This window comes from Musa acuminata, chromosome BXJ3-11 (genome assembly GCF_036884655.1).
Source record: "Musa acuminata AAA Group cultivar baxijiao chromosome BXJ3-11, Cavendish_Baxijiao_AAA, whole genome shotgun sequence".
Lineage (NCBI taxonomy): Eukaryota > Viridiplantae > Streptophyta > Magnoliopsida > Zingiberales > Musaceae > Musa > Musa acuminata.
The window spans coordinates 1,793,845-1,807,539 of NC_088359.1; the positions used below are offsets into that span (position 1 = coordinate 1,793,845).

The 13,695-nt window shown below is 53.2% G+C and overlaps 1 protein-coding gene across 1 annotated transcript; it reads left to right on the plus strand.

Annotated features, from left to right (window-relative positions):
- The first annotated feature begins 10,301 nt into the window (after positions 1–10,301).
- On the plus strand, positions 10,302–13,547 carry LOC135652470 (cyanate hydratase-like). Its single transcript, XM_065173415.1, has 4 exons — positions 10,302–10,670; positions 11,356–11,427; positions 12,300–12,408; positions 13,070–13,547. The coding sequence occupies exons 1-4, from the start codon at positions 10,312–10,314 to the stop codon at positions 13,103–13,105; spliced, it is 576 nt and encodes a 191-aa protein (XP_065029487.1). The 5' UTR covers positions 10,302–10,311; the 3' UTR covers positions 13,106–13,547.
- The last annotated feature ends 148 nt before the right edge of the window (positions 13,548–13,695 follow it).

The following is a 13,695-nucleotide window of genomic DNA, read 5'->3' on the forward strand; positions in this document are numbered from 1 at the left end:
ACGCAACATCCTCGGCGATGTCGGACGCTATCAGAGGTACGGCCCCGACTGACGGGATGGCGCGCCCGGTAGTGCCGAGTCCCCCTATAAACACCCCCGAGCCAGAAGGAGAAAGGGACTCTTGCTCCGGGGAAGGAAAACGACCTCCACGTCACTCTCTAACTTGATCGTCGGAGGGGTCGGGTGGAACATCCCGACCCGACCTTTGTGCAGGTACCGAGCCAAGGCCCCCGTCCGGACACGCAGAATCCCTGCCCGGAGGAAGCCGAAGCGTCGCCCCGAGTCCGAGGCCGCGCCCGACCGCCTTGGCAGAGACGAGCAACGCCCCAGGGAGATCCCCGCCATTCAGACCCCCGAACGAGCCGAGACGACCCCCCGGGTCACGACTAAGAAAAAGATGTTTACCCTAACATAATGGCGCTAGAAGGAGGGCCGGTCCGAATGTCAAGCGATCAACAGGCTCACTCCGACGAACCCCCAGCCGTCAGGTCGCACACGACCGACGCAACGGAAGCGCATCCCCAACAGGAGGGGGTTCGGGACGAGCGCCCCGCTGCGATCTCGGAGCGCTATTGGCGATTGTTCAACGACCCTGGTCTGTCGCCGCCCATCGCCAATCCCGGTGGCCCGTCCCCCGTGCCGCCTGAAGCCTTCTACGACCTCACACACCAGGTTCGGGCTCTTACGGGAGTGATGCAGACCATCATCCCGCTGGTCTCTCCTCCGACGTCTTCACACTCAACCCTGCCTCCACCACGGCAATGGTCCGCCGCCCAGAACCCCGCACCGCTTCCCGAGTCTCCCGCTTCGCCTCCGGGCCAATCGACCCAACCCGGGAGCCGAGGAGCGGAGGATCCAGCGACGCACGTGGCCCCGCTTTCAGACTCGGCGGAGGGCCTGTGGGCCCAGCTACGCCTCGTAGGCCACCGACTGGACGAGGTGCAGCGTGAGGTTCGCCGGACCAGGGGAGACCCGGGGGCCGAGCAACACCAGGGGTCCCCTTTTACCCCCGAGATTCAAGAGCAAGCGATCCCGCCGCATTTTCGGCTCCCTTCATTAGACGCCTACGATGGCGCCACCGACCCGGCTGACCACGTAGCCGCTTTCCGCGCCCAGATGGCGCTGTATGGGACGTCCGACGCCCTGATGTGCAGGGCTTTCCCGACAACCCTACGAGGCCCAGCCCGGGCGTGGTATAGCAATCTGAAGACCGCGTCCATCGCCTCTTTCGACCAGTTGGCCAAGGATTTCGAACTTAACTTTCTGGCTCACGCCAAGCCGAGGCCGTCAGTGGCAATGCTCCTCGGGCTCAACCAGAGGGAGGACGAGCCCCTTTCTCACTTCGTGGACCGCTTCACCATACAAATTCGCGGGTTGACTGATGCTCACCCCTCTTTGATGATGCAGGCATTCATGATGGGCCTGCGGCCTACCCGATTCTTTTGGTCTCTGGTGGAGCGACCCCCCACTTCGGTACCCGAAATGTTACAACGCGCAAACCAGTTCGTCGCTGCTGAAGCATGGATGGTCGGAAGGCGCGACGAGCGCAAGAGGGTTAAGCCAGAGCAGCCCCGGCAGCAACAGCCCGCTACCTCCCGGTGTAGGGCTGGCGGACTCGACGATGTGGTACCCAGGTCCCCTCCCCCAGGACTGAACTCCTCCTGGACCGAAATATTTCTCCACATCAAGGAGAAAGGCCTTCTCAAAGATCCTCACCCGATGAATAGCCTGCGCGAACTCGCGGACCGCTCTAAATACTGCCGTTTCCACCGACAGCCCGGTCACGACACCGAGGAGTGTCGAGAATTAAAAAGGCAAATTGAGGAGCTCATCCGCCGAGGGCACCTCAGCTCATACCTCCGGCCAGATAAGGAGCTCTCGCCACGCCCGGAGGGACCCATCGAGCGGCACATAGATGTCATAACCGGCGGGCCAGCGTCCGGAAGGAACTCCATGGCGGGCGGAAAGGCCTACACCAGGGCCTCCCGAGCCGAAGCTTCCAAACATGAAAAAGGCCCCGAAGTCACCTTCCCGACCGGGGGACCCGTGCCAGCCGAACATGATGACGCGTTGGTGATATCAGCCAGAATCGCCAACGCGCAAGTAAGAAGGATCATGGTCGACACTGGAAGCTCGGACGATATACTTTACTGGGACGCCTTCCAAAAGCTCGGCCTGGTAAAGGAGAACATGAAGCCGGTATGCTCAACGCTCACGGGGTTCACCGGCGCCTCAATCTCGTCACTAGGGGTTATCACCCTGCCCCTAACTTTGGGAGTTTTCCCGAGGACAAAGACAGTGATGACCTCTTTTCTAGTGGTCGACCTCCCCACGGCATACAACGCCATCCTCGGACGGCCAACCCTCAACAAGATCCGAGCCGTCATCTCAACTTACTACCAAACCATCAAGTTCCCGACCCACGATGGGGTCGGAGAAGTAGCGGGGAACTCCTGGGAGTCCAGGCGTTGCTACTTAACCGCCGTGTCGCTAAACAAGAAAGCGAGGGTCCAATCCCCGCTGGAAGACCCCCGGGAGGGAAAAAAACCGACCTCCCACCCCGAGCCGAAGGAATCCACCATCGACTTACCGCTGATCAAAGACAGGCCCGACCAAACAGTCAAAATCGGGTCAGGACTGCCCGAACAGGAGCAACAGCAGCTCGTCGGCCTTCTGCAAGCCAACGCCGACATCTTCGCTTGGACGCCATCTGACCTGGTAGGAGTCCACCCGGAAGTCGCGCAACACCACCTAAACATCTCGTCCGATGCCCGTCCGGTGAAACAAAGGCCCAGGCGGCAGGCCCCAGATTGGCAACTTGCCATCCGAGAAGAGGTAAGCCGACTTCTGGCGGCCGGTTTCATAGAAGAAGCCAGGTACCCACAATGGCTCTCCAATGTAGTTCTTGTCAAAAAGCCTAATGGAAGCTGGCGGATGTGCATTGACTACACCAGTCTCAACAATGCTTGCCCAAAAGATTGCTACCCCCTACCGAAGATCGACCAGCTAGTCGACGCCACAGTCGGCCACTCCCGTCTCTCGTTTATGGATGCCTTCTCCGGGTACAACCAAATCAAGATGGCACCCGAAGACCAAGAACACATAGCTTTCCTCACCGAGCAGGGGATATATTTTTACAAAGTCATGCCGTTCGGGTTGAAAAATGCCGGGGCCACCTACCAAAGGACGGTGAACAGGATGTTCGCCCACCAGATTGGACGAAACATGGAGATATATGTCGACGACATGATCGTGAAAAGCCGAACAGCCGAAGCTCATCCTTCCGACCTGGCTGAAACATTCGACACCCTGCGAAGGTTCGGCCTGCGCCTCAACCCTGCCAAGTGCGCCTTTGGCGTAACCTCGGGAAAATTCCTCGGATTCATCATACACGAGAGAGGGATTGACGCCAACCCGGAAAAGGTTCAGGCTGTCATAGACATGCAGCCCCCTCGGACGATCAGAGACCTGCAACGCCTTAACGGGAGGTTAGTCGCCCTATCACGCTTCCTTTCCCGATCGGGAGATCGCTGCCTCCCCTTCTTCAAGGCCTTGAAGGATCCAAAAAACTTCCAATGGACGACGAAATGTGAAAGGGCCTTCGAGCAGATGAAGCAACACCTGGCCAACCTCCCCCGACTCGTGTCAGTCTCCCCAGGGGAGAAATTGAGCCTCTACCTCGCCGCCTCTCAGCACGCGGTCAGCTCGGTTCTGGTCAAGGAAAACTCCGGCGACCAACTGCCGGTCTACTATGTCAGCCACATGCTAAGCGGACCAGAGGGACGCTACTCGCCAATCGAAAAGCTGGCACTGGCGCTCGTCCTGTCAGCACGAAAGCTCCGCCCTTACTTCCAGGCCCACCCGATAGAGGTAATAACTGACCGGCCGCTTCGGCTCGTTCTGTCTAAATTCGACGTTGCAGGGCGCCTCCTCAAATGGGCAGTGGAGCTCGACGTGCATGACATACAGTACACGCCTCGGACCGCCATTAAAGCCTAGTCCGTGGCAGACTTTATCGCGGAGCTGACCCCGAGTACAGGAGAAGAACTCGAGCCACCGCGTGACACGTGGACTCTCCACGTAGACGGGTCGGCCAACGCAAAGGGCGCCGGCGCGGGGCTGGTGCTGGTGACACTTGACGGCCGCTTGATTGAGCGCTCCTTCCGCTTCGGGTTCAGGGCCACCAACAACGAAGCAGAATACGAGGCTCTCCTGGCGGGGCTCCGATTGGCACTGGAGATGCGGGTGACCGACATACGCGTAATCACCGACTCACAGCTGGTGGCTAGGCAGCTCGACGGCGAATACGAAGCCCGATACTTGACCATGGTGAAATACTTGGCACAGGTAAAAAACCTTGCCACCAAGTTCGTCCATTTTGAATTGTCGAATGTTCCCAAGAGCGAGAACTAGCGAGCCGACACCCTGGCAAAACTGGCGTCCGGCTCGGCCCCCAGGGCTCGACCCGAGACTGAAGAGCTCCCCCATCGAGCCATAGAGGTCGTCACCACAGTCACGGACGGCGCGCCGGCCACTTGGGTACAAGAGATGCTACGCTTCAAGCGAGACGGGACCCTACCCGACGACGAAACAGCGGCTCGACGCTTGCGTCGGACGCAGGCATGGTACTCTGAAGGAGGAGGACGGTTGTACAAGCGGTCTTTCTCACGCCCCTTGCTACGCTGCCTAGAGCCGAACGAAGCCCGGACAGTTCTGTCCGACATGCATGAAGGGGCCTGCGGGGAACATATCGGCGAACGAGCCCTGGCGCACAAGATACTCCGACAGGGGTATTACTGGCCGACCATGCGCTAGGACGCGAAAGCTTTCGTGCGGCGATGCAGCTCATGCCAGGAGCACGCCCGTATCGCCCGACGACCGGCGGTCCTATTCACCCCCGTCGACTGTGCTTGGCCATTCGCGCAGTGGGGGCTGGACATACTCGGGCCTCTCCCACCCGCCTCCGGCCAGCGGAAGTACATCATCGTAGGAGTGGACTACTTTACCAGGTGGGTCGAAGCCGAGCCCCTAGCCACCATTACGGAGTCACAAGTGGAAAGGTTCGTGTGGAGAAACCTCATAACTCGGTTTGGCCTGCCCCAGTCCATCGTCACCGACAATGGACCTCAATTCGCCGGCAGGAGGTTCCAAGAGTTTTGCGCCGAGCACAAAATTCAGCTGAGATTCAGCTCGGTGGCTTACCCCCAGGCGAACGGGCTAGCTGAAGTAACCAACCGGTCTATCGTCGACGGTCTCAAGAGGAGGGTGTCCGCTGCCCGATCGGCCTGGATCGACGAGCTCCCGAGCGTCCTGTGGGCGCTGCGCACTACCCCCAAGACCCCGACCGGGGAGTCTCCCTATAGCCTCACGTTCGGGACCGAGGCCGTATTACCATCCGAAGTAGCTGTCCCAACTCCGCGGACATCAGGCTACAACGAAGAGGCCTCGTGTGAAGGACTCCGATCCAACCTGGATCTGCTCGAGGAAAGACGGGCCAACGCACACCAGAAAGCTCTTTCTTACAAAAGAGCCGTAGCAAGGGTCTACAACCGGAGGGTGCGACCCCGGTCGATAAAGATTGAGGACCTGGTCTTGCGCAAAATCGAGGTCAGCCACCCAACCCAAGTAAGGGGGAAACTGGCCCCGAAGTGGGAAGGACCCTATGGGGTCATCAGAGTATCCCGACCGGGGATGTTCTTACTCGCAACAATGGATGGCGACCCCGTGCCCCGGACTTGGAACATACATAACCTTAGAAAATACTTCATCTGAAGACGTGGGCACTACGCAAACACGAAAATCAGAAGAAAAGATCATCTTATTAAAAAGGAGGGGATACAGAACCATAACCATGAGGGACAGAAACCAAAACTCATACAGAAAACCCCTCACACCCTCGACCTCGACTCCGACATACAAAAAACAACACTCATCACTCTCCTGGAGTCTTCGGGCGGTCGTCGAATGGCACGTCCTCCGGCATGTCCACCTCCAGATCCACGGGATGGGAGGCAAAGGGATCCCTTTCCACCTCGGAGCCAGGAGGGCATGAGCCGAAGCGACCTAGGGCGATTCTGTATCCGTACTCGTAGGATACTCGCCCCATTCGGGTCAATCCGAGCTCGAAGTTCTCGGACTTCTTGTAAGCTTCGATCGCCTCTTTATCCTTCGACGGGCGAAAGCGAACCTCCTCGGCTAGCGCGTCCGAAGCTGCGCAGGCTTCAGCCTCGGCCTTTTCCGCCCTTTTGATAAGGCCAAGCGCCTCCGACCTCAGTAGACGCAGCTCCGCCCGATCCAAACGGAGAAACTCTTCGAGTTCCTTGACCGAACTGCCCGATTGCTCGAGCTCCGCCTTCAGGCGCGCCACCTCCTCCTCGGAGTCAGTCGCGCGCTTTTCCGCGGCCGCCACCGCTTCTGGGCCCGACCCGGCCCGAACTTCCTCTAGCTGGTGGCACAACTCGGAGTTGCACTCGCTGAGGTTCCAGATTACCTGGCCAGCGTCACGCACTCGGTCCATCCGCGCCGTCGAGTAGTGGAGGCCCTGCCACAGAAGAAAGAGGGTCAGCGCATGGTCACAAAGACACTTGAAGTTAGCAAAACACTTAGCAGTGTCAGAAACCTCCCTGCCTTGTTGAGCATAGCCTCCGAGGGTAGGGTGTATAGGTCCCGAGCCAAGTCGGGGTGGAGCACGCCTCGAAGAAAAAGCGACCGAGGGATCTCCCCCGACCCATACCTTGTCCCCCCGGGATAGCCCTTTCCAGCGGGCGACTAGCGGGTCGGAAGCCTCCCCCGGAGGAAGCTCGCCCATAACCAACGACCATAGAGGCTCGTCGGCCCCCGTGCGTAGCCCGCACAGGTCGTCCACCGTAGGCAGGCTCGACCTCTTCCCGGCCGCCCCTTGGCTAGACCCGTCCACTTGGGAAGGCCCTTCATCCCGAACGGCCCGCTTTGCGCCAACGGTTGTCGAAGGGATGGCCCCCGCCTTGCCTTTCCCGGGACCAGCTGTTTTCGCCTTCTTTGATGGGCGCCCCTCCAGGATCTCTAACGGAGCGTCCGCCGAGCCGGGCAACGGGTCGGCTGAGGGACGTGGAGAGAGAGCGGCGGACGGGCGTTGGGAAGAAGCCGATGACGAGCGGCCACCGCGGAGTGACAGAAGCTTCATTCCTACAAAGGAAACAAGCAAACTATCACAAACTGTGGGAACAGGCGAGACACGAAGAACACCCGCGATAAACGTACCCCCGAAAGCCGGGCTAAGACCCGCCTCGGCCAGCCACTCCTCGGTCATAGCTCGGATGGCCTGAGAACCGGGAAGGATTGCCCGAAGCCTCTTCAGGATCTGACGCTCCTCGTCGTTCAAGTCCGGGACTGTGTTATCTATTACCCTCACTGCCCACCGAATTTCGAAGCCCCAATCCTTCGACCAGCTCACGTAAAAAAACCGCCCCTTCCACCCTTTGTTATTCGAAGGGGCCCCCCCGACGCGAAAGCCGGCCCGGGCTGACACGAAATAGCCCCCCGGCCCCTTGAGAAGGCGAAAACAAGAGAGAAAGAGGTTTCGGGTAGGGGTGATGTTAGCATAATAACATTCCCCTAAGAACGCTACTAGGTAATGCCGTGAGTTAGGCGCCACCTGGGAAGGCGAAATCCGCCATAGAGAAAGACAGGAGACAATGATAGGGTGAAGGGGAAGGCGCAACCCAGCCTCTAGGGCATCTTGAGTCAGCGCGAAACCTCGAGGGACCGGGTCGTACGACCGCTGCCCCGGATCAGGTGCGACCAGAACAAACTCCTCCGGGATGTGATAACGCTCCCGGAGCTTTTCCAGCAACGACCCGCTCACCGCCGAGTCGAGGTCGTGCGACCACATTAGAGCCTCAAGGGCTCGCGCCGCCTCCTCGTCTGGGGAGGGCGGAGGCGTGCGCTCCCGGGCTCTATCGAGGGACTAAGGTGGAGAGACAGGCGAGAGGGGCATCCTTTCCGGCTTTGGAACGAACAAGAGGGACGACGAGAGAGCGACTGGGGAGTGACAGCGTAGGAAAGGAGAGGGCGCGATGACAGAAAGGACGACGAGGTCCAAGACTCAGCAACAAGAATCGTGAAACGGGCCGAGTTCGCCGTTTACATAGGAAAAATCCCGCCAGGAGAGACGTCCCTTCGTCTCCCCATAGCGGCCAACAGCTCATCCGCACACTCACTCGTCGCATCAGGGAAGGTCAACGAACACCCCATCATAAATGCGGACCCAAGGTCGCTGCAGGGAATGACAGGGAGAATGGCCACTGCGACCCCTCGACGCCTAAGAGGAACGACGATCTTTCCGCATGTTCCCGAGACCACCTCCTCGGCGCGGCCAGCCCGCCCGAGACGTGCTCCTCGGCCACATGTTCCCGAGACCACCTCTTCGGCGCGGCCAGCCCGCCCGAGACGTGCTCCTCGGCCGCATGTCCCCGAGACCACCTCCTCGGCGCGGCCAGCCCGCCCGAGACGTGCTCCTCGGCTGCATGTCCCCGAGACCACGTCCTCGGCACGGCCAGCCCGCCCGAGACGTGCTCCTCGGCCACATGTCCCCGAGACCACCTCCTCGGCGCGGCCAGCCCGCCCGAGACGTGCTCCTCGGCCGCATGTTCCCGAGACCACATCCTCGGCGCGGCCAGCCCGCCCGAGACGTGCTCCTCGGCCGCATGTTCCCAAGACCACCTCCTCGGCACGGCCAGCCTGCCCGAGACGTGCTCCTCGGCCGCATGTTCCCGAGACCACATCCTCGGCGCGGCCAGCCCTCCCGAGACGTGCTCCTCGGCCACATGTCCCCGAGACCACCTCCTCGGCGCGGCTAGCCCGCCCGAGACGTGCTCCTCGGCCGCGTGTCGTCGAAAGCACTCACGCAGCGCGGCCTATTTGCCCCGGACATGTGCCTCAATCGTGAACCACGAAGAGAACCATCGCTTACCGATCAAAGCCACGCCTCGAATCCCCGCCGTCCGATGCCGAGCCATGGCTTCCTTTGGGGGGGGGATATGATATGGCAAAAAATGGCGAACCCCACTCCTCGCAACGTCCCCCGCACGCGGACAGGCGTGGCGCCCCAGGAAGAGCAATGAGGGTGACGGTCTGCGTCCGGACGTCAGCCTCGCTGAGCCCACAGCCCCCTCAGTTGACCCAGCACAGTAGGACGAGATAGAAGTAGGTAGCGGTTGAAGCTCGCCCATACCTTGCGATACCCCGGTCCCCTACGCAACATCCTCGGCGATGTCGGACGCTATCAGAGGTACGGCCCCGACTGACGGGATGGCGCGCCCGGTAGTGCCGAGTCCCCCTATAAACACCCCCGAGCCAGAAGGAGAAAGAGACTCTTGCTCCACGGAAGGAAAACGACCTCCACGTCACTCTCTAACTTGATCGTCGGAGGGGTCGGGTGGAACATCCCGACCCGACCTTTGTGCAGGTACCGAGCCAAGGCCCCCATCCGGACACGCAGAATCCCCGCCCGGAGGAAGCGGAAGCGTCGCCTCGAGTCCGAGGCCGCGCTCGACCGCCTTGGCAGAGACGAGCAACGCCCCAGGGAGATCCCCGCCATTCGGACCCTCGAACGAGCCGAGACGACCCCCCGGGTCACGGCTAAGAAAAAGATGTTTACCCTAACAAGCATCGTTATTTTTATACTTAAATAATTTGTATTAGGATCCCTATAGTTTAGATAGTAAAATAAATAATATTTAAACACAACACGTGATACTACGTGCTGGAGTAGCTCGAAAGTGTTAAACAAAAAAATAATTTCAATATCCTTTTAGAGACGTTGAAATTATATTTTTATCAATAAAATTATTAAAAATAAAAAACTATTAAAATTATCATTTTTGTCCATCATATTTATGTTAATCTAACATATGGTGTCAGTATTTTTCATTAATATAATTGACGATGTTAAGATAAATAAAATTATTTTATTTTATTTTTAAAATTATAAAAATTATAAAATAATTTTTTTAAATATAAAATTCATGATACTAATAGGACTAAGTAATTAGTCCTATGCTGAATATATATTTTCCTTTCAAATATATTAAAAGTATCTTTATATATACATATATATAAATATAAATATAAAAGTATTTTGTTGTGAATTGTTCGACTTCCACCGCCCAAGAACACGAGGTGGTAATGAATTCCGTGCACAGAATTCCCACGTATGATTTGGTGGTAATGAAATGAAAAAGATACCGACACCCACAAAGACAATAGATCACGTGCTGTTCACGTGCCTTTTTTTGGCACTTCAGTCACAAGATAAATATCGGACTGGGCTATATGCGGACAACGAAGAGAAGCAAGCCCTACCGACCGAAGCCCAAGATAATTTCACGGCGAACTCTCGAGATGGAGAACGGCAGCGGCAACGGGACCACGGCGGAGGGGGCGGTGGTAGGACGGCTGACGGCGGCGAAGAGGCAATCGGGAAAGAACTACTCGCAGATAGCGGCCGAGACAGGGCTCACCAACGTCTACGTCGCCCAGCTGCTCCGCCGCCAGGCCCAGCTCAAGCCCGGCACCGCCGACGCCCTCCGCGCCGCCATCCCCGCCCTCACCGACGACCTCGTCGCCGAGATGATGGCCCCGCCCTTTCGCTCCTTCCGCCCCGACCTCGTTCACGAGCCCGCCGTCTACCGGTCGGTTTCCCTTCCTCTGCTTCCAAGTTATTGCCTTTTCTTGATACTTCTCACACCGGTATTTGCCTTCGCTGATTTATTGATGGTCGACCACGGTGTTTATGGATTGAATTAACGCGCGATCCAGTTTTCGATTCAAAAGTGGGTTTTGGATGTGAAACAAATTTTCTCTCTTGTGATTAATTCGTTCGTTAATCAGTTTTCTTATCCTTTTTATTCCCTTTTTCACTATTCACCATCAAGTATGGATTTTCTTTTTTTTCCATGTCCCATGTAAGATTTAAAGCTTCGATTTTTAGGCTACCAAACCGTCTGACATTCTTCTTCCTGCAATTTTCTAGCAAGTATTTGTTGTTTCCTTATCATACTATCCAATCGAACAAGTGATGGTTAATTTTCATGTTTATTGAAGTGAGTATAACCTGTGGCTCAACGAACAGAATGATGACTTTCAAATTGCAACTTTGCACATAAAAATATTTGATTAGCTTCAAGTGGTTTATCTTGGGTTTAAATTAAAAGGCTATTTTGTATTCTTTTGAAGAAGGGTTTTTTTAATCTAAAATAATTGTGATATCTTTGTAATTTTACAATTTATTTTTTTTATCCTTTCGAGTTTTCTTCCATCTCCCAAAGTTGATCTGGTTTCCCATGTTTAAGTTGTCTTTATTTTCTGATTTCCTAGATTAAATGAAGCTGTTATGCATTTTGGAGAAAGTATCAAAGAGATCATCAATGAGGAATTCGGTGATGGCATGTAAGTAGATGTGAATTCTTTCTTTCCTATCATGCGATCAATTCCTTTTTGTGTTATGGCTAAATCTTCTGAGTTATGTAGGTTTGTATTTCATGCTGGTACAATCATCCATAGGACTCATGATTTCATATATAGCTTTTTTACAGTTTTTGAAACTTTTTCATTGATCCCTTTTTTTTCTCCCCTGTAATAACTCTGTGACAAGATTGTTGTGTGATATTGGAACAGGAAAAACCCTAAACCATGAACCCTGTTGATCTTTAAGGATTTAATTAATCTATATAGTGCACATAATTACCAAAAACTTATACTTAAAATTTAAAACTGCTTGATGGATATCCTATCCTCTATTGAGCTGTGTCGTCTCCACATATTATTTTGTAAGTTAGATGGGCTAACTCTAACCATTGCTTCAAATGAATAGAGTGCATACTCCATATTCCAAAATTTTAACTCAACAAGTCGTATTAGAATTTATTAGAGAACTTCAACTTCAGGTTTATGATTTTTCAGGAGGAAACGGTTTCGTATATTTCCTCTCTATTTATGATTTCCACTCGGCTGTATCTGATTTACTTAGGAGGAAATAGCAGTTTCTCCTCATGAGGCAACTAAACAAGAAGCTCTTTTATCATAATTAAACTAATGCAATGCCACACCATAATGACTTGAAATTTCCAGGTTATAATTGAGTTGCGTAGATGTTGATACTTGATAGTAGGTTTGGATTGGATTAATAAAGATTCTGATACCTTTCTTTTCATTTCATATTCTCCAAAGATTTTTGTTTTTTGTTTTCCTTGTGTTCCTTTCTCCTCAAGTGTTTGTAGTAATGTTTTCTTTCTGCATAACAAATATCTTTTACATTTCAGTATGTCAGCTATAGACTTCTATTGTTCAGTTGACAAAGTCAAGGGTGTTGATGGAAAAGACCGAGTGGTTGTTACTTTCGATGGCAAGTATCTGCCTTTCAGTGAGCAGGTTAGATGTTTTCATGCATCTCCCCAAGTTTGCAGTGTCTTTTATCAATACATTTGCTTATCAGCCAGATGTCTCCTGTGGGTAGCTCCATGTGGATCATTAAACTAGAGTTTGCATTTTACCTTATAATTCAAAGGTAGAAAGGTTTCTGCTAAACGTCTGCTTGTGGGTAGTCCAGAATAATATTTCCCCTTTTTTCTCAAAGGGAACCATCGGAGCATTGCCTCACATTTGACTTTCCAATACGAGTATTTATCTCATGAGTTTTGTCTTTTAATAGGTACCGACATACCTATTAATCAGTTTTCATCATTTGACCCATTTAATGATAAAAAGGCTTATAAGCATATATTTACTCGTTCCTATATGCTGCTGCTGCATATAAATACTTATGATAAATGTTTGGAAATATTAAGTTCCGAGCTAGAAGCATGTAGATAAATGTGGCGCAACTAAATAAATGCATTCATGTGGTTTCTACTGGATATGTCTATAAATTGTGAATAACATTCTATTTCTTTGACCTTGTTGACTTTGACTATAAAACATACATATCAAAGTTAACAAGGTCAAAGAAAGAGAATGTTCTCCACAATTTATTTATAGACATATCCATTTATATCTTAGCTGATTATAACTAATATCTTTTTTTGTTTTACAGAAATCTGAACACATGGTTTCCAAGTTGAAACATTGAGAAGTGTGTACAATATTTTCAAGTGCTGTATATGCATAATTTAAAAGAAGTCGACTTTCTTTCACAATAATGCTTGCAATGCGATCACCCAATTGCAATACTGTAATCGGTGGTGACCGAGTAGAACTAAAACTGAGAAGGCAGCTTGATATCGTCTCGTTATGCAAATTCTAAAAGACATGGACTTCAGAATAAACTCTATTTGTGCTGGTATTATTCTACTGTAAGATTGTACTCGGTCATTCCTGATTCGGCTTCGTCGGAACTGAGAACAGCTTGATGTCGACATTCCTCAACTTCTCTCTTGCTCATGAGATGCTCTGTTTTGTCATGGGCATGGTTCTTTAATGTGGTGCTCCATCTGTAATATGACTCCTGGTACTCTCTGCAATATATGTTTATTATCTATCATAACTAGTTCATGATAGATACTGATGGTACACATCAAGTTGTTCCAACTTGAGGCTCTACGTACACACGCTCTACTTTGACTAATGTTAATATGGGCATGTGAGATGTGGCCTTGTAGCGGGGCTCTACGTTGTGATCGAACCTCATCTATGCATGAAGCTCGCCATTCCCAATACCAA